Source organism: Dermacentor variabilis, chromosome 6 (genome assembly GCF_050947875.1).
Source record: "Dermacentor variabilis isolate Ectoservices chromosome 6, ASM5094787v1, whole genome shotgun sequence".
Classification (NCBI taxonomy): Eukaryota; Metazoa; Arthropoda; class Arachnida; order Ixodida; family Ixodidae; genus Dermacentor; species Dermacentor variabilis.
This window is the reverse complement of record NC_134573.1, coordinates 40,633,792-40,653,753: the sequence shown is the minus strand read 5'-3', so window position 1 is coordinate 40,653,753 and position 19,962 is coordinate 40,633,792. Positions and strand designations below refer to the sequence as shown.

Here is a 19,962-nt window from a genome sequence, read left to right as displayed (position 1 = left end):
TTGGTTGACAGAAGTCTACCGTGTTCCTGATTCTACTTGAGATTACCTTAGTAAATACTTTGGAGGCAACGGACGGTAAGTATATTTTATGTCTACTATAAGCAAAAGGCCTATCCCAGTGATCTTCAGCTGACTCCATACCGTGCCTGAAGATTTCTTTGTCTCATTGTGCTGCCTAACGCTCTGCTGCCCTTGACACCCATCAAGCTACTAAAATAGACCACTGGTTAACTCTTCTATGCATTCATCTATGCATTAGACAACCTCCCCAGCCCTACTTCCACTTAATCTCAGACAGAATAACAGCTAGGATGTTCGCCTCTTCAACACATAGGACCATCCTGTTTCATAACATTATGCACATCATTTTCTTTCCGATCACTTGTGCAGTCCCCAACCTTTCAACTTTCTATTATCTCCCATGTTTTGGCCCCACAGATTCTACTGGCAGAATGCGCTGATTGCATGCATTTATTTTCAAGGGTATCATAAGCTGCCGCTCATTAATTGAGAGTGCCCGTCATATGTGTTCCAGCTCATTTTTATATTTCTGAAGATTTCCTACTCATGATTTGCATTTCCTGTGAATGGCTGGCCTAGATAAATGTAATCTTCCATGGCTCCAAGGGGCTCGCTACCAGCTGAACTCACTGATGACTAAAACTCTCAAAAAGCTCTAAAGCAAGTGGCTGCACGGCTGCAGGGTCTCGAGAAGCTTCAAGACAATCATTCAAGACCGGGCTGGCACGGCTGATTGTGCACCAAATCTCTTTCCTGACAAGGTGAAAGCATCAGTTGGTTGGTTATTAATATTCAGGCAGGAGTAGCACTAAGGACAACAAAAAAATGTGCAGTGTGTTGTGCTTTCAGTTTGTCCTAGTCCTTTGCACTGTTCCCACCTCATTTTCTCATCGTTGTGTAAATAGAGAGGTTTATAACACTGCTACTATTCTACCGATATTGCGTCAGTCATCAGCAAGGCTTTAGTGTGTGGCAATCAAGTTACAGTGTATGCACCTGGCGTGGCTTAACTACTCTGCCCAAAGCTGGTAGCTTATAGAAGCAGCAGTACTAGTATGCTAAAAATCAAACGAAGACTTTGAAAACAAGCATCTTGATGACTTCTGGGTCATTGGAAAACCAGACACCATCATTGCAGACTCGACGGGTACTGTCACACTCTAGCCATGGGGAGCGCGCACCGAACGTCTTGCCTGGGCCCGGTGGGCAAGGTGGCTCTCGCTGGTTGCCGACGATGACGGCCGTGGTGGGGGTGCAGCCGATGCCTGTAGGTGGCTCTTGAGGTCGCCCAGCAGGCCCCGGGGCCAGGTCATGGTAGCGGCGGGGTCGCACCGGTTCAGCTCACCTGCACCGGCTAGCAGGTGGCTCGAGCTGGCCGTTGACGCTGGACCCTGCGGGGTCCTGCTGTACCTGCGCCAATCAAGTCACCAGAAGCGTGAAGGCCGGGGTGGTTTTGCATCTCGAGTGGAACAGTGCAGAGGCCGGATGAAAAGAAGAAAAGAAACAAACAGCATCACAACTATGCCAACAGGTGATTCTTGAATGAGGACATATATACATGCTACATGAAAGGAAGGACAAAAATAAAACTTAAAATAATGAAAAACGCCACTCATGAACAGCACTCGAACTGAGGTAACTAACATGTGCATTCCTTTCTATATAGTATAGTGCTATTGACAGCATGCTTACACTACCCAAGCCTGCATTTCGGATTACGAAAGCTTCATGGTCTTCTTGTGTGTGCTTGTCATGGTAGTAGTTTTTGATTGCCCTATGTCAAGGGGCGGGTTGAATGGACTACAGGGTCCCCTGTGTTATCTGTTCCTTCCTCTGATGCTATTTTGGCACTGTTCTGCTCTTGAGAAAGTCATAAGGCTTTTGCAACAAACTCACTGGTACAAAATTTCATGCTGGGACTATTAGAATGTCACTCAAATGACACGCATTCTGCTAATGCTGTGCATGGATACAACTCTGCTGCTTGGTAAATCTAGTTTACGTCAGCTTGGCATGTTATTTTTCTTCCTGTAGCTTGGTGATTTGGACTAATGCCTTGTTTTTTTTTTTAACAGAATAGCACAGGTGTCCTGATTACATAGGCTACCATGTGCCAATATCTTTTCTTGGTGTGGTTGCACTGCCATCTATGATGAGCAGCAGCATGTAAGTGAACAACCAGAACTCATGAGCCAAACTACCTGTCTTACATATTTGCATTGCTTTTTGTTCACAGAAGGTAACATAAGAATTAGTGACATTTTATTAATTTAATGACAGACTGCTTTAGTTAAAAAGGCATTTAAGCAGCTGTAGTTGGACTTTGCACTAAGAACAAACCGTACCAGGTACAATGCATGTATAAAACGTGCAATAGTATGTTGTTGACTAATTTCACTGCCGGATAGATTAACTTGGTGAAAAACTTCATATTGCATATTGGCCAGACACATTACAGCATGAGATGCATAAATTCGAAAGGCATTTCAAAAGAAGTCTAACAAAAGGGTGGAATAGTTAATAATGTGGTAAATTTCACCTAAGGAGGTTCGAATGTTTTTTTTATTGAGAGATGTTCTGTACTTATAAATATTCACGGATGTTTTAAAAGGTGACTAAATCTGGCACATCATTTTTAATGGCCCTGTTGACTGCTTCATTTTGTGATAAAGTGGTACCACACTTAAAGTGATAAAGTGATATAGCACTTCATGGTAAAGTAATAGAAACTAGGTGGTGTGATGAAATTAAGAAATTTTCAGGCATAAGATGCTGTCAGCCGACACAAACAGCTTGGAGGCCACTGGGAGAAGCCTTTGTCCTGCAGTGGACACAAATAGGCTGATGATGACAGTACATTAGCAGCATTTTGTGTTCACTAAAGAATGGAATGCATTCTAATCTATGTGCCTATTCAAAACACTCATTGGAAACCTGAAACAGGACATTCAGGAGCGCAGTGCATCACATATACCTTTTGTGTCAAGAGCTCCGAAAGAACAGCAATGACTATGAAGAACCAGGCAGGCTTTACTGCATGCCAGATGTCAGTCAAAACAAAGACAGCTTGCAAACGTACAACGATGACACGGTACAGCCACTAAACAAAGGCCATGAAGAAATGTAAAATCATATGAAAATAAAAGCCTGCAAACATATTCAAATGAGCCACCATCATGCACAGTTGTCTCATAACAAAAAAGCAAAGTGCAAACAGGAAAGGTGCAACCCACACAACTGGCAAGTAAGAATGCACTGAAGAGCCACTTTCTCATCGAGTATCACAGTAAAAAAAAAAAAGCTAAGAAAGCCAAGGAGTGCAAGGATCGATTGCTGCACACACAACCACGGTGCAGGGATTATTAGTAAACGCTTTGAGCAACTACCTTTCGGCCGCCAGATTGTCCCGTCTGTATGAATCCCTCCGTCTGCAACAAAACAGGGCAGTGGTGCGGGTATCTTGTTGGTATATAAAAATGCATGCCCGATCATCCCTTTGAGAAAAGTCATACGGGCCTCAACTCTTCGTGAATGATAAACCTTTGTAGAAAAGTTTCAAGCTGGCTTTCCTGTGACACACAACTGCCAACATGGCAAACACTTGTTGAAATGATTATTATTGTGGAGCTTGTGCATTTTCTTTCCTTTTACTGCACTAAGTAGTTATAGGCCAAGAAATGGATCATCTCTACGATAGGAGTGTGTGAATGGTAATTACTGAAACTGAATCAAATACAAATCGGATAGTGCTAGAATTGAATCAAGTCAAATTGGATATTGAATACCTTTTTAATAGCTTTCTGCTAATTAATGGCCATGTTCCACATTCATAAAAGCAATCTTCACATCCTAGTACTACATCCATAACACTACCAAGTTTTCTTCACTACATTGCACATTATGAAGCATTATTTATTAAAAGCCCAAAGTGAGCATTAGGAACAAATAAGCAGTTCAGTCACATATACAGGGCTCCTTGGAAAGTGTCAATGATCATGGTTTAGGTGGCAAAATCTGGCTTCCCAAGCGATATAGCCTTCTCCATTGTGTAACTTTGCACATTTTATGCTTACGGCTGTTGGGGATAAAATTTATCGTACTTTTGTAACAATGCTAATGCAAAAGCATTACATGTCCCAGGAGGCAGAAAAGCCGGCCGGCATTGTTGTTCACAATGAGTGGTGCCAAAAATACATCATCAGTGTCTCGTATGATGTATGCAGTAATACAGAGTAAGTTAGAGTAAGTTAGAGTAACGTGACTTAAGGTGGAGCAAAGTGAATTAAGGAGATGTAAAGTGAATGAAGGTGAATTAAGGTGGTTTAAGTCCAGAGAAACCACGGGGAATGTGGGAGAAGAAAATTCAAGATGATGAGCAAAACAAGGACATGGTTAAAGTGGGAGCCATTTCGACAAGTGTAATTGTCTTCAAATGGTGCCTTGAAACAGACAAGTCCACTTGTTGAAACGTTGGCTCCCACTTTTACCTTGCTGTCGTTTGGCTCAAGGTGGTTTAAGGTGAAGTAAAGTGAATGAAGATGCATTAAAGAGGATTAAGGTGGATTAATGAGGATTAAGGTTGGTAAAAATTAGAGAAAGGTGGATTAAGATGGATTAAGTGGTACAAATTAGAGCAAGGTCAATTAAAATGGATTAAGGTTTATATAAATTAGAGCACGGTGAGTCAAGGTGCACTAAGGTTGGTACAAATTAGGGCAAGGCGGATTAAGGTGGATCAAGGTAGAGTTGTGAAAGACATGTGATATTGTATGACGTCACGTATCATGGTCATGGCTCCAAATATCATGGCTGTGATATTTGGAACTTGGAGAAGTCATGCTGCTTTTGCATTCAATCCAGCAACATTGATGCCTTCAGGCAGCATGTTTGAGTTTATTGACCGGTTGCCTTCACCCCAAAAAATCATTCTTGTGGCGCCTTTGGCAGAAAGGATGTTCCACATCCACCGCCTAGGTTTGTGAGTGGTGACGCTGGCTAACACTCCCAGAGTTCTACTAGGAAACATAAATACCCAAGAAAGCGGATGGGGAAACGGTGCTGCGGTAGCTCAATTGGTAGAGCATCACACGCATAATGCGAAGGTTGTGGGATCGTTCCCCACACGCGGCAAGTTGTTTTTTCATCCACTTTCATTTCCATTAATTTATCATTTCTTTATTTAATTTATTAAGCAGAAGTAATTTCCCCTATGTTGTCTTGGTGCCAGTGCTTGTTGGCCTCTTATGATATGACTAATAAAACATATTAACGCATCTGATGGATCCAAAGGGCTTTTGCAGACACAAAAAGAAGCGAAACAAACATCAGAGAAACATATTTAGTTTTGGCGAGAATGATGCACTGGAAACTTCACAATCACTGGCCAGTGAGTCACGGGTATCAGTGTCAGGTGTTGTACAGTGGTTGGACAGTGGAGACAGTGAAGATGGAAGCATTTACAGACCATCACAGAGCTCAGCAAGCACGTTGAATGAGGAGTTGGACTTGACTGAGTTTTCTGAGGTGGACAATTCAGGAGACGATTCTCTCGCCTTACCTGGTTTGTTGGCAGACAAGTGGGCACCAGCAATGACTACTTCCCCAAATGTGACGTCATACTCTAGGCCTCCAAAAATAATTCAGGTGCAATCTAGCAACAGTGCCCTGCCTTTATATTCAATGATTATCACAGACTGGCAAATTATGGTTGATGAAAGAAACAGGTTTGCACAACAAATGTTGGAATCAACTACTTCGAAATGTAACTTGCGGTTGAAGAAATGGCTGGACACCGATGTGGAAGAAACGAAAACATTTGTTGGAATCCTGGTTTGTATTGGCCTTGTCCGACTTACTACTATAAGTGACTAATGGGCAAAAAGTTACTTGTATGGAGTACAAATGATTCTTCAGAATATGACCCGAGACCACTTTCTGCAGCTTTTCAGGTTCTCGCATTTTGCGGACAATGAGCTGCCAACAGAGATGCGGCATTGTGCCTTCAAGATACAACTTTTTGTAGACAAACTGAACAACAAGTTTGCTGCTGTGCTCAAGCTGCTCGCAGCTTGAGCACAGCAGTTGCAGTTGATGAAACCATGGTGTCATAGTGTGGCCAACTTTTGTTCAGACAATACATTCTCGGAAAAGCTCACAAGTATTGAGTCAAACTCTCCAAGGCATATACTAAAGAATATTGAAAGTTGATGTATATGCTGGAAAGTCTGATCGACAACTTGGCGTTAGACAAGCCAAAGGTGTGGCAATGAAACTCATGGAGAAACGAGAGAGCCAGATGCATGCTAAACGTGGGCACGCTAAACGTGGACAACTTCTGCACCAGTGTGTCACTCGCTATTTGCCTGCTAAAGGCAGGCACATGTATTTGTGGTACAATTCGGCTAAACAGGAAAGGACTGGGAAAAGGTGTGACCGAAGGAAAGGGTATTAAAGGTAGTGTGATCAGACTTCAGTCCAAAGAGAGAGTGAAAGTGCTGAAGTGGGTAGACAAGAGGCTAGTTCAAGTCAATTCAATTGCTTTATTCCAAGCTGTTTCATAGAACACCACGAAGAAAACAAGAGATGGCACAGCAGTCACGAAGCCTCAGGCTTCGTGACTGTTCGGCCTCGATTGCAACGCAGCAAAGAAAGGTGGACATTATAGCGACCAAATGGCGTCATATTACAGCTGTCTTCAAAAAAAACTCAAGTGGTATCGAAAGGTGGCCATAGAGTCGCATGCCGGAAGTGCTATCATCAATGTGTGAAACATCCATTGTATGGTTGAAGGAAATGCTACGCCAGTTAGAAAATTTCTAGGGGAACTGGCTTGTTCACTAACTACACAGCGCTCATCCAGACAGCAGCAAGAAAACACGTGGAAAAAAGTGGACCTACATGCTTGAAAAGACTGGCGGGTCAGCATACAAGACTCGACGGAACTGCACTGGCTGCTATATGCTTCCATTAGAACCAGTAGTAGCCTGATTGTAGCAAAGGTGAAGGTGAGCAAAGTGGCCACCTTTTGTCGAGAATGCCCGGGCAAACCGTTCGTGTGTTTTCCATGCTTCAATTCTGCACACAAGTGAAACCTGTGAAGTGAGCAAACTTCAATGATTACCCAAGCAGGATTTTAAAATGAACTTCCAGACATCATCTAAAGCTGTTGAGTGTTACTCACTTTTAATTTCGTCTAAACACATTTAACAATTAAAGCTTTTCATAAAAGAAAAGCTGACTTTGTTTGGTTTCCAGAACTTTGTGGTTCAACACAAGACGACGCAGTAAAGGCCAAAAAATAGCTTAACATCTTTCAAATGAAGGCACCTAATGCCAAAGGTGGCCGCACTATCTTTTTGGAGCCCAAGAAAGATGCAGAGCAGTGTGATTTACTGGTGGGTCACGACGCATGTAAATCGGGACCTAAAAATGTTCTGCCACCGTGAAAGTGTTACAAGAATGTTCTGTCGCCGTGAAAGTGTTACATGAAAGTAGCATTACAAAACTCCTTTCTTTCAGGATTAAAATTAAACCTGAAAAGTGGTGTTAAATGAACAACATGTGCTAATCTTGCGGTTTTTGAGTACTTTCCTGCAAGGCTGGCAGGTAAGCACTAGCCGATTCCATGGCCTCGTAAGATTTACAGCGACGCACTGTGGGCTGTCTCAGTACTCGTGCCCTGAACCTCATGCATGTTTTAAGCATGCACACACAGACTCAGCCTGTTCAAGCCGAAGTCATAGTTTTTCTTGTTTGTTTGAGGTATGCATCTTTCAGAGGAGTTGTTCCTCACTCGTGCAACTGAAACAATGGAGAAGTACAAATTTCACCCTGTCGCCGAGAACCCGAACTGCCACATGGCGGATCAATTTGCCTGCTTGCGGAGGTAGAAAGTGCCAAGTTACTCAGCGGTGCACAGCAGTGTTCAAGAGAAGACCAGTTGTATGCATTGCTTTTGTAAACATTCGTTCAGTTGCATTATTTATTTATTTAGTATTCATTTATGATCGGGATTGCTAGGTCATGCAAAGTGGAACACTGCAGTGGAGGGGCTTAACGCAGTCCTTCACTCAGGGCTGCGGAATGTGATTTTTGTATTCTTTCACATTCTGGCACAAGCACCGGTCAACATTAATTAAACATTTCAATCAGTGCTGGTCTGTGAATCAAAGTAGCGCACAATGAACAAAGTGATAAACAAAAGCAAGCAACTAGAGAACAGCTAAGAAGGCGGAGTGGCAGATTAAAAAAAAAAGGATTGAAAGCAACAGAGTGAGGACCCGCATTACCCTCATGCAGTCACGGTGGCAAAAGACAGTGTACCCTGTTTACTCACGCAGTCACAATGTCTGTCGCAACCATCACTGGATGAAGGTGGAAAAGAAAACAAAACCAGGTGAAGCACCATACGTGTCACTGGGCGTACATTGCAACTCATCAATGCAGAGCCTTAAAATGCATAGCAGGAACAATTTAGAGGGCCACAAGGATTAAATCGGGACTGACTGCTACGGCACCACAGTCAAACCCGCTTATAACGATACTGGTATTAACAATATACAGGGTATAACAATGAGCAACTGATGCACCATCAACTTTTGCATATGTTCTAGGGTAATATAAACTGCTTACTACAATGCTCCCATGCCGCGTTATTGGTTATAAGTAATTAAATCTGGCTACAGGATGCATTCTCTGAAAGAAAAAAGGAAATCCAAATCCTCAAAAATGAAAAATGGTAGGCGAACTTAATCTCTGACTTAGGTGTCTCTTAGTGGCACTTGCACCTCGGCGTTGGTGTTCCTTAGGTTAAGCGAGCGGACATCTTTCCCCTGGCATGGTATGCGGGCAAGGAGCGAGGGAGGGCGAGGAGGAAGCGCAGCATGCGCCACCTGGTGGGGCGTAGCCCCATAGCAAGCGGCGCACAAAACACACCTTACGCGCCCTGTCTGGTGCTGACGTCAGAGCATGTTGCCAGCGAGCGGGCGAGCAGGTGAGCGCTGGGAGAGGAAAAGCGAGAGCGAGGGAGTGACGTCACATCCACTCTGGTAGGCGGATGTTCAGTCTGTGCCAGGCAACCATTTTCCATTACTAAGCCGGTTAAATAATCATGCAACCTTCTTGTGTGTGACATCATTAGTGACATCATTAATTCCGCTTTCTACTTCCGGGTTTCCAGGAATTTCGCCAGAGTCGTGGTCATGTGGCTGGTCTCTAAGTGTACAATTCTTTGCTTTGGTCTGTTCGGTAATCAGTGATCTCTAATTAATTCTAATTATTCCAGATGCTTCAGTAACTCAACTTGTAAATAAACTTATGCTCTGACATCATATCTATAATGAAACCTAGGAATTTTGTACCATATTGTTTTTTTCTATTCTTTTCCGATTTATTTTGAATTTCGTCCCCGGTTGTCTCGGGAGGTGAACCGGAAGTGCTGTGCAAGAAACAAGACTGTCACTTGGTGTTTGTGCCAATAAAAAACACGAACCATTTCGTCACACTGGTCTCTGTGCCGCACACACCTTTCGCACATAGCATGCCTTCATCACATTGCTTTGAATTGAAAAAAAAAAAAAAAAAATACGACATGTTTGCTTTGCCACATCCTCCTTTGTGCCATGCCCCTTTCCCTCCCTACCCCTCGCCGATGTCGTAGTGGTGTAAGAGTTATTGGAGAGGGGTGACTAATACCCCTGTCACACAGGAAGATTTAATGTCATTAGAATCGAATGGCATTCATATATAATCCCACTAATCAGGATTTACACAGGAAAATTTACTGTAATTCGAATAGAATGACATTTGCTATCGAATGAGTTAGGGGAACTCATTCGCATTTGATTTCAAACCGAACGCACACTCTTGACCCCAGATAGACAACAGCGACACACAACGCAAGAAAATAATGCGTGCATCAGCAAAGTCAGACGATATTTCTTTAGACTTATAAAAAGCAATAATTATTTTTGCCACAATGCTATTTTCATTCGGGCTGTGCTCAAGCACAATTGCTCTTTGCATCAGGAGTCTGTCGCGGCGGTCGGCCATATTGCATGTGTTGATCGAAGTGCTTTTAGTTGTGAATAATTGCCGTCAAAATGTTTTCGTCCGTTTTAAAACTACTCGCAAAAGTTCTTAAACGCATTTAATAGGCACAAAATTTCTTTGAACTTCACAACTTTCATTCCAGATAGTCATTGCTATCATTTGCGAGTGCCATTATATTTTACTGTGTAGCACCGCAAGGGACCGAATGCCATTCGATGCATTGAATGCCATTCAATTCGAATGACATTAAATCTTCCCGTGTGACAGGGGTATAAGATGTGCCATGCAGGATGCGTGGCACAAAGGTGTAAGGTGTTGGCTTTCTTTTTTATATTCCTGGATTTCACATTCCCTTTCTTTTGGGCACAGACACCAAGTAGCCAGATTTAATTGTTATAGTCAATAATGGACCATACGAACACACAAAAGTTCAGGGACGGGCAGCTGCTCATTGTTAGATTCGAGTATTGTTAAAACCAGTAGTGCTATAAGTGGGTTCAACAGTGCTTCTTTCTATTTAAATGAAATGTTTGAATGTTTGACCTATTGCTTTTTTTCGTGCTACCCGGTTACAATAATTATCTGTTGTAACCACGAGATTTTTTTTTGCACCTGAATATTGTTACAAGTGAGCTCAACTGTAGTACACCCCCTGTTAATTCGTGACAAATCTGGAACAGGGTATATGAATGCGTGAGCTTTGGCACACGTAACTTGTGGTCGGGAATGATTGTCCAATGGCTGACGTTCATGGGCTGCTGCTGCAACCTGCCATCAGCTGGTAGTTCCAGAGATGGCAAAAAGAGACCCTCTCTTTGAAAACAAGGGAGCCAACTGCACATTGTGTTTGTTAGCTCCGAACACACTGTGCTTAACTACAAAACTTGGTTGAGATGTTTGCAGCTTGGTGCAAACAAACCCTAAGGCACGGTGCAGGGGGGCCCTTTGTAAGCGGTGCATGCATAACTGCAGAGTCTGGAGACGGCTGAGAATTAAACCCATGACCCTGTGTTTAGCAGCAGACCACCGCGGCCAATGATTCCCCATGGCATACAACAGAGTTGAATGTCTTTTTAACACACGAAGCATCAATTTCGGACACTCGCGAATTGGCCACAAACTGGCTCGGCACATTCATGCAACTATAATAGAACAAGCAGAAGAATGCTGTCACGTACAGGCGGCCATACCTGGCGATGGGGTCTGAGACGGCGCTGTCAAGCGAAGCAGACGACTTGGCGGCGGCCTGACCCAGCAGGCTCTGAAGCGTGCAGGCCCCCTGGGGCTGGGCTGACAGTGGGATGCTCTGGAGGACAACTTCGTACTCGACAAACTCCGAGCGTGGCAGCGACAGCACCTGGCGCTCTTCCTCGGGCAGCTTGGCCATCATCAGCAACGCCTCCTGGTTGTGGATTGTCACCCCCTTGGGCCGCTCCTCCTTGGGGAGGTTCTGTGCGAGCGCATGCGCAAGCGGGGCTTCACGGGTGAAATTTCCAGCGAGGCATGACACCCCTAGGTTGGTATTCTCAGCCGCTAACCTTTGGACATACGACTACAGTTGGACCTCGACATAACAAACGGCTATGGCAAATTACAGTCGAGCCCTGTTCAGTTGGCTTCAGATTTATTCCATGCAAGAGAACCGGTTCCCCGTGCGCTCTCACGTCAGCCAATCAGATTAAACCCCTTTAGAGAGAAAAAGGACAGTAGTCCGACTGCGCTATTTACAATCTTCAGTTAATTCAGGGATGGAAGTGGCCATGGAAGTTTTGGGGCAACTCTGGGAGCAGCAAATTTCTCACTTTGAAACAAGTTTGGAGCAGGAATTGTCTGTTTTGGAGCGGTTAATATGCGTTTTGGAGCAGCTTAGTAAAGGTAGTGAAATACAGGCATGTGAAGAAAAGTTATTCTTTATTTCTCTTTGCAAAACACTATTAGATTATGGCAGATCAGTTCTGCAGAAGCCCGAGGCAAGCAAAATTCATGACAGGGAAAAATTGCCATTCGCATGACTGTAGCTTGAAGTTACAAAGGAATACAGGTTTCTCAGAAACCACCATTAAATCACATACCGGCTGTGGCAACTAAATGTGGTCAATAAAAAAATAACCGAGGGTTTTCCTAAAATAGCGCCCACTCTATGTTGACAGACTTTTGATGATGCTAGTTAAGTTTCTTTTTTCATTGTGAACAAGCAACTAATATTTAATTTTAATGAACCAACTGTTATTACCTTACTTATTCAATAAGGTGCCAATTAAAAGGTTGTGGAATACATCGATAAATGATAGATAGCAGCATATATAGCGACCTAGTCCTTGTGTGGTCTTTTTTTTCTGACAAAGAAAAAAAAAAAAGAAAATGCCTGCAAATTTGTTTAAATATCGATGTGACAACGCATCTTTGCACCAGTAATATAAGTGGTCTCAGACGTAAACATCTTCGGTGCATTGTGTATATTACGAACGTGCAAACCTGGGTCACGGTCTTGTAATGGTTCGGAAAGTAAACCATTAACTAGATCGCACTCCTTGCGTTTGATAGGGACCGAAGATGCGCACCAAGAACTGCTGACGCGATGAGAAAAAAGCGTAGCTGCTTGTCCCCAGTGCCTCCATTTGACAAGGTCTGCGTAAAGATTGGTGCAATTTTCAGTGCTCAGAAGCATTGTCATGGTCACAGCTGCTTTCATTTATTTTTCATCTGTTTCATGGCTTTCTTTCTTATTAAAAATGTCTTCACAAATCTTAGTTTGTTTTAAATGTGGTTATCGGGCATTTGCCAACATCATCCACAACTTATTCATTGCCATCTCATCGATTAGGTAAATTTATAAATTGATCTAATTAAAGGTATTTATGCACAATGAATGAGAAATATTCACAGTGGTCACCATGAACAACCCCTATCAAGGTACAGTGAGCACCGTTCGCATAGTGCTTGAGGTAATTTTCAATTCTTGGTGACCTTCACTTAAGATAGCAGAACAGTGCAGAATAAATGTCAAGTGATGTACTAGTCATTGCTCATTTGCCAGTATTTCACATCGCTTGCCGAGAAAAAGCTGAAAGGTATTTTGAAAACAATAAAGAGATAAAAGTGTTCCCTGGCTTTCTGGTCTGCGTTATAGACCAATATATTGAATAAGCTTGGCTATTCAGGCTTATTCGTGGTTCCACCACAGGTGCCATAGAGCCAGTGTAAAATGGCAGTTGATATTTTGTGTGTCAAACGATGTTTCATTAACATTTTTGGACTCGAGGTGTGCAAGTTGCGTTGTGAACATCGTTGCCGCGAATGCAATTTAAGAGGTTTGCGGTTTCACCGAATGTGTAATTACGACGACAAAAAAATAATATATGGGGTTTTACGTACCAAAACCACGATCTGATTATGAGGCATGCCGTAGTGGAGGACAATGGATTAATTTTGACCACCTGATGTACTTCAACGTACACCTAAATCTAAGTACACGGCCACATTTTGCTCCCATCGAAACGAGGCCACCATGGCCAGGATTTGATCCCGCAACCTCATGCTTAGCAGCACAGCACCAAAGCCACTAAGCAACCACGGCGGGTCAATCACGACCACAATTTGGCTGCTGAGATTGACAAAATATGAAACTTGTCATCATTAGCTTGCGTTCTGCGGCGGCAAGAGCCGGATGTTGTGTGGTGTGGCCGGGCAGAAAATAGTGTAGTCTGAGAGCAAGTTTGAGTGATGATTGCACTTGTCGTTAGGTATTTGTGACCAAGAAGCTTCGTGAAAGCGAGCAATTCGTTTGTGAGCATGCCACACTAGATCATCCTGGTAACCGGACTTGGGGCATGTGCCAAGTGGATTTGGAATGTCACACATACGGCTTTCGCCCATGAATCGACACAGATGCACCATTAGGGCGCAAAGTCGTGTGCTAAAATGTATAACAAAACTGATGAGCTACACGCTGGGCAGACGGTGCAAGCTTATTCATTTAGCGCACCTTTCCTTTCCGAGTGCCTCATGAAATAAGCACCAGTTCAAATAATCTTTAGCTAGTCAGCTTATATGCAAACATGTAACACTCTCATAAAACAATTGTAGTCCATTGTATAACACAAAACGGTTTTCATTTTCTTGTGGCCTAGTTACAATTATGCCACCAAACATGCCCACACTCCAAAGACACCGAGGCTGAAACGGTTTGCTTAGGCTTGGATTGCAGCGCTGAGTGCTAGCCAATGCATGTCTATGGCTGTGTACTTGTCACTGAACACGCACATCCTGCTAATTTTGGCAATTTCATTTGAAATTAATGTTTTGCTGCAGGCTGGTGCAGCTCGATGGTCTGGCGCAAGATCGCGCAGGTTGGTGCAGCACTTCCATCCCTGTTAATTATAAGTTAACTTTGCTTTAACCTCGCATAATCCTTCTAACCACAGCTAAAATGTGCCATAAGCACACTGACACCTTATTTTGCCAGAACTAATATGTTTAGGTATTCTTATTTCCCACAAACAGCTGAGGACTGGAACAAATTACCGGAATATGTCATACTTACCAATGATTTTCCAATACACTAAATAATTTTTTATACTGTTAATAACTGTGATCGTATACAATAGTCATATGAAAGTGTTTGTACAGCCCTTTTCTCCTTTTATGTTATTTTATGTTTGAAATCACTACATTTGAAGTTTCCTTTTCTTTTGCCCTTCCTGCTTAGACTTTGTATTCTGCAGTATTTTGTAAATAAAACAAATAAATAAAAGATAACAAAGCAGCAACAGTCATGGAATTAAATACCTTTGCTATATCAAATATTCATTATAAGCATATGTTCTGTCATTGTGCTAAAACTGTTGTTTAAACCTTGGCCATCAAGTTAGCATATAAATATTTTTGTAACCACACTACTCCGAGGCATCTTTCTCCTTACACCTCCTAGCAAAACAAAAAAGGTTTGGCTGACATCTCACTGCAGTGCTTTGTTGACTAACACATAAGAGTTCAGCTGTTTATGCTGAAGAAAGCAATGACAACTGCTGACTTTTCTGAGCACTTCGCATTTCTTGGTGAGAGACACACCGATGGTAAACAGTGACACACCATGCCACTGTGTGATCCCCATAATGACGAGCCTGACAGGTTCTAGAAAATTATTGAATGCCTATTCTAAACTATGTAGTATGAGGTACAAAGGGGAGCAGCTGTTGTGAGACCCCTTCGAGCCCCCACGTCCAACTCACAATGTCGTGGAGCTTTTCAAGCTGCTCGTCGACAATGCCGTACACGTACAGGGTGTGGCAGCTGTTGCTCCCGACCACGATGAGGTTCGATGAAGGCTGAAAAGGAAAGCAAGGCGACCTGAAGCTTGTGCATGCAGAAACACAACAAGTGCTGTTTACAAGGGAACACTCCATTGTGATTTTGTGAGAGAAACAGCGTGAGAAAATAGATACAAAGTGCAGAGGGGAAGACAAGGCATGCACTTAATTCATAACCGAAACGTTACCTGCAAACAGCATACATACAACATACTCAAGATAGCCGCACATATAAAACAGCGAAAGTGCACAACTGCATTCTTTTTTTTATAGCTGTACACGTCAATAGCTAGAAGACACAGAAAAGTAAGCATTATTTATTAACGCATGTGCTGCCCTATTTAATATCATAAGTGGTACAAAAAGACTGCTATGCAAATTTTTTTATTAGTTTTTTTCTCATAATAAATAACTAACAGTATTATCAACTCATGAGGGTAGCTTGCTTTAAAAAAGCAGATATACTCCACAAGTCCAAGGCCGGGCAGCACATGTATAAAGGAATTGTAAATGCATGCCTTTACAGATTGTTGGCTCTTGATATGTGTATACAGTAGGACCTCTTTAAACCATACCTGCTTAAACAGTAGTTTCGTTTTAAATGTAGTAAAGTCAAATCCCCGGCTCAGCGGCCATTGAGCATAATATGTTTTGTATCTGCATAAACCGCACCAGCTTATTGCGTACATATCGGTTAACACGTAGTGTTTCCACTCTTTGTCGTGCAATCACAGCAGTGCGTCATCCCCATCGGGCGGCCGGGTAGAACAACAAGCCTCAGAGATCAGAACAACGGCCTCCAAGTGCCCTGTGCATTTGCGCGTGAAGCCATGTCAACATCATTTCGGTACCATGCCGTGCCAGAGAGCGTTGTGGCGTCGTGTAAGCAAGGACTCGCATCATGCAGAAACTTGGAGAAAAAAGACACCGGGTGCTCAGCATAGAAGAAAAATTACACATCGTTCAGCTATCGAACATGACATGGAGAGGTCGGTGCTGGCACGTGACATGGATCTACTGTTGACTACAGTGTGCGGCATTTGGAATGCTAAGAAGTTGCTCGGCAGTGCTGCTGCGACCGCGAAAAGATGTCGGCTACAAGGTTCGACTTTTCACCATCGTTGCCTCTGTTGTTGCCGAAGTGTCGCCTAACGACAGTGATGAGGACAGCACGAAAAGCGACAGCACAGGCGATTCACGCCTGATAGTGGCAGAAGCTGTGCATTACATCAGCCTCTTGAATGCAATCGTCGCGACGAGAACAGCACCTCGCAATGAAAAAGGTGCTCAGTGATTTCTGCAGCCCTACAGCACTCGTTCGCAGAGAATATGCAATGCCAATGAAGAATCTGCCATGCGAGTGTCTGCCAAGAAGAGGGGGCTGGCTGAAAAGCCGGCGCACAGGTTCAGCAAGTTTGAGGCTACTGTCGTCGCTGCTAGGTCGCTGTGTCATGAAACGAAAATAACACTTTTGTCGCGCAAAGTGAATAAATACTGCATGTTTTTTCCCCTTTCATTGCACTATCTCTAAGTTCCGTTTTAGACAGGTAAGTGGGCGATCTTATGCTATTCTGGTTAAGCAGTACTACCGTTTAGTATGTACTTTTTCCGAGCTTCGGCCAACTACGGTTTAACGAGGTTCCACTGTACCTATAAAAGAACAAGGGAGTCTTATTTTTTCACCTTTGAATTTATGTTGTTACCTCATGTGTACATGTGTATGTGAGAATAAAGCATTAGTAGTTGTCAATTCAGTGTATGTCTCGTCTCCCCTAGCGCTCCATCTTCATACCATTTATTTTTTCACAGTTTCTTTCACAATACAAGGACAACATGTTGTCCAGAGTTTTCTGGACAAGCTGCAATGCCTATAACGAACACAAATGACCTCCATAGTGCAATGCGTAATGTACATGTTCTATTCCAATGACCTGCCATGGATTATTATTTAGAGCTATTGCTTCAAATATTTCACCTCACTAAGCCTATCTAATTTGTTTCATTGAAGCTGTTAAATACCATGCTGCACATTTATCCTCCCGCGATTAGAACTGACATTTTAGCACGACTAATAAAAATGATCGCTGTTACTATATGTATAGGCACCCTGCAATGGTCAGGCGGTGCAGCGATCGATTCAGCTGTCAGCGCCACCGTGTCAGTTGCGCGAAACACCGAGGCGGCCGCTGCTACGGAGGCATGCTTTTGCGGCGCTCGTTTGAAACTTGCCGGACGTACTAAATTGTGGTTTTAAGGCAATCGAAAACATCGAGGCCTATCTTGGACTACCGACGCTTGAGAAAGGACGTCAAATTTACAACAGCCATGTATATCACGTCAAATAAGTAAACAGCACGGACATCATCACAGCGAGGTGCTTAAGTTAAATCATGTTCTTTTAAGTGCCAAAATCACGATATGACTAGGAAGCACTCCGTGATGGGGGACTCCGGAATAATTTGGACCACCTGGGGTTCTTTAACCTACACATAAATCAAATTACAAGGGTGTTTTGGTATTTAGACCCCATCGAAATTCGGCCGCCATGGCCGGGATTTAATCCCGCGACCTCGTGCTTAGCAGCCCAACACCGTCTATAGCCACTAAGCAAGCACCGCAGGTCGCGAAGTATTGGTCACAACAAAACCAGCATACTTACGTCGAACTCAAACTGAGTTAACAAATCATGATTTTATGCCACTTATGTGAGCAAATACGGCCGTGGGCGTCTTTGAACTGTCATTTGTCGCTTCAATGGAGCGTACCTTGCGCCTCACAACTGTAGAGGTTTTGGCGAATTGGCAGGCAAGTGCTTTTTTTTCTCCGTTGAACAAAGTGCCTCGAGCATATTCTGGTATTGCCGTTTGGGCTCGAATGTGAGGGGGCATTACCGCTGAAGCGTCATAGAGGGCAATCAGCTGGAGACTAAACAACGTGAAGACTGAACAAATATGCGCTAGCGTGTGCGAGAGAAATGCTAATTTGCAAATACTCGACGTGTGCTGCAGTGTACTCCAACTTTAGTTCTGTTCTAAGCGCGAGAAAATATCGGCGCGAATGAGCTCTTTTCCAGCATTCGCGTCTTGATCTTGACGCAGGAAGAAACACAGCGCGTACAAAGCTCCAGCATGGCGCGCTTACGAAGCTAGATTTGACACGTAACAACCACTACGCGTTTGTTTTGGAGCAAGACGAGCTAAAAAACTATCTAAACTGATTTACAAGAGCGGGGATCAGTTCACGCGTTTTTGTGCAGTTGACGCTTTATTGCATATTTTTACAGATGCCGCTGCTCGTTCTTATTTTATTTTTCTTGTATTTGCATTTACGTCTTAGTCCGTTGAACAGAATTCAGAAGACTGACACGAACCGCGACGATCCACTGCAGCCGCAGGGCTGCTTCCCCCGGTTTTGAAGGGAAGCGGTACTATTTGATACCGATCGACATTCTCTTCGAGGCGGTGACAATCCTTAACGTATCAGTATCTGCACTTGTTCTTAGCACTTGTTCTCTTCCTTAGCAGTATCTGCACTTGTTCTTTTTGTTCAAACTTCTCACGAAAGAGCTGCCAAGAAGCCGCGGTGAATCCATTGGAAAATTGGAAAAGCAGGCTTTCAGGCGGGCCTGAGCGCACCACGGACAATAGTGAAATGACGGTGAGGGCCTACCCGCGGGTGCTCACCGCCGCTGCTAGGTGGCGCGACATGTACAGGCCAAACTTCATTGCAGGGTGCCCATAGTCCCACAGGGATGTCACACTTCCCTTGCCAACACAACACAACAGAACATAGTTCACACTCATCATAAGTTCAGCTACATCACACATCATGTTGCCTACACAATCTTGCCAGTTATCGATGTATCAATAATTGAATACACTCAGTGCTCAGCATTGCCTTTTTCTTTGTGCGTTGGAAACACCACAGATAACACTATTAGTATTCGTAATTAGAAGTGCTTCAGAGTGTCATTAAAAGCAATTTATTCTTCGATAAAGGTAAAACATGCTGTACATGAAACTATTTTAAATTACAAAGACTTCGTTAAGTCACAAAACTTCTTCATTAACAGCACTGAGTGCTGTGTAATACTGTGTTTCGCTACTTTTTCCCTTTTTTATGTGCTTAATTGTACTTACTGAAGTGATTAGATGTCATAAATTTCTAATGATCATATATATGCATACATATTTTTTTGCTTTCTGTAACTCTACTTCGAGCAATGCATTGTATTTCTTGTAGGGGTGTGCGAATATTTGAAATTTTAAATACCAATTGAACAGTCTTTGTTAGTAGACTCGTATTCAATTTGAGAACCCATTATTCAGAAGTGTTGAATATTCGTTTCTGTTCTAAGATATAGGATAACGGCACTTGTGGGAGTCTCACGAGGAGAGAGGTTGACGTAAGTGAGGACCATTCCGAATTATTATGCTCCAGGAGAGCCGATAATAGAAAGCGGTTGTTTCTAATTTACAAGCTTCTCAGTAGACTAGAAATGCTGTTGTGAAAGGCATATTACATGCATGCATATCAAGTAATGTAGATGAGCCTCATTTCTTTAGCAGACGGACTCCACAAA

At 43.1% G+C, this 19,962-nt stretch overlaps 1 protein-coding gene across 5 annotated transcripts in view; it reads right to left on the bottom strand.

Annotated features, from left to right (window-relative positions):
• LOC142584752 (WD repeat and coiled-coil-containing protein-like) overlaps positions 1-19,962 on the bottom strand; it is a 70,295-nt gene that overhangs the window by 9,392 nt on the left and 40,941 nt on the right. The window contains exons 9-12 of one of the 5 annotated variants that reach the window (XM_075694980.1): positions 15,303-15,398; positions 11,250-11,521; positions 3,408-3,449; positions 1,203-1,431 (exon numbers count right to left, since the gene is read on the bottom strand). In XM_075694980.1, the coding sequence (XP_075551095.1) occupies positions 1,203-1,431; positions 3,408-3,449; positions 11,250-11,521; positions 15,303-15,398 (639 nt within the window). The remainder of the gene's footprint in view (positions 1-1,202; positions 1,432-3,407; positions 3,450-11,249; positions 11,522-15,302; positions 15,399-19,962) is intronic. The other 4 variants (XM_075694981.1, XM_075694983.1, XM_075694984.1 and 1 more) reach the window with 4 other exon arrangements.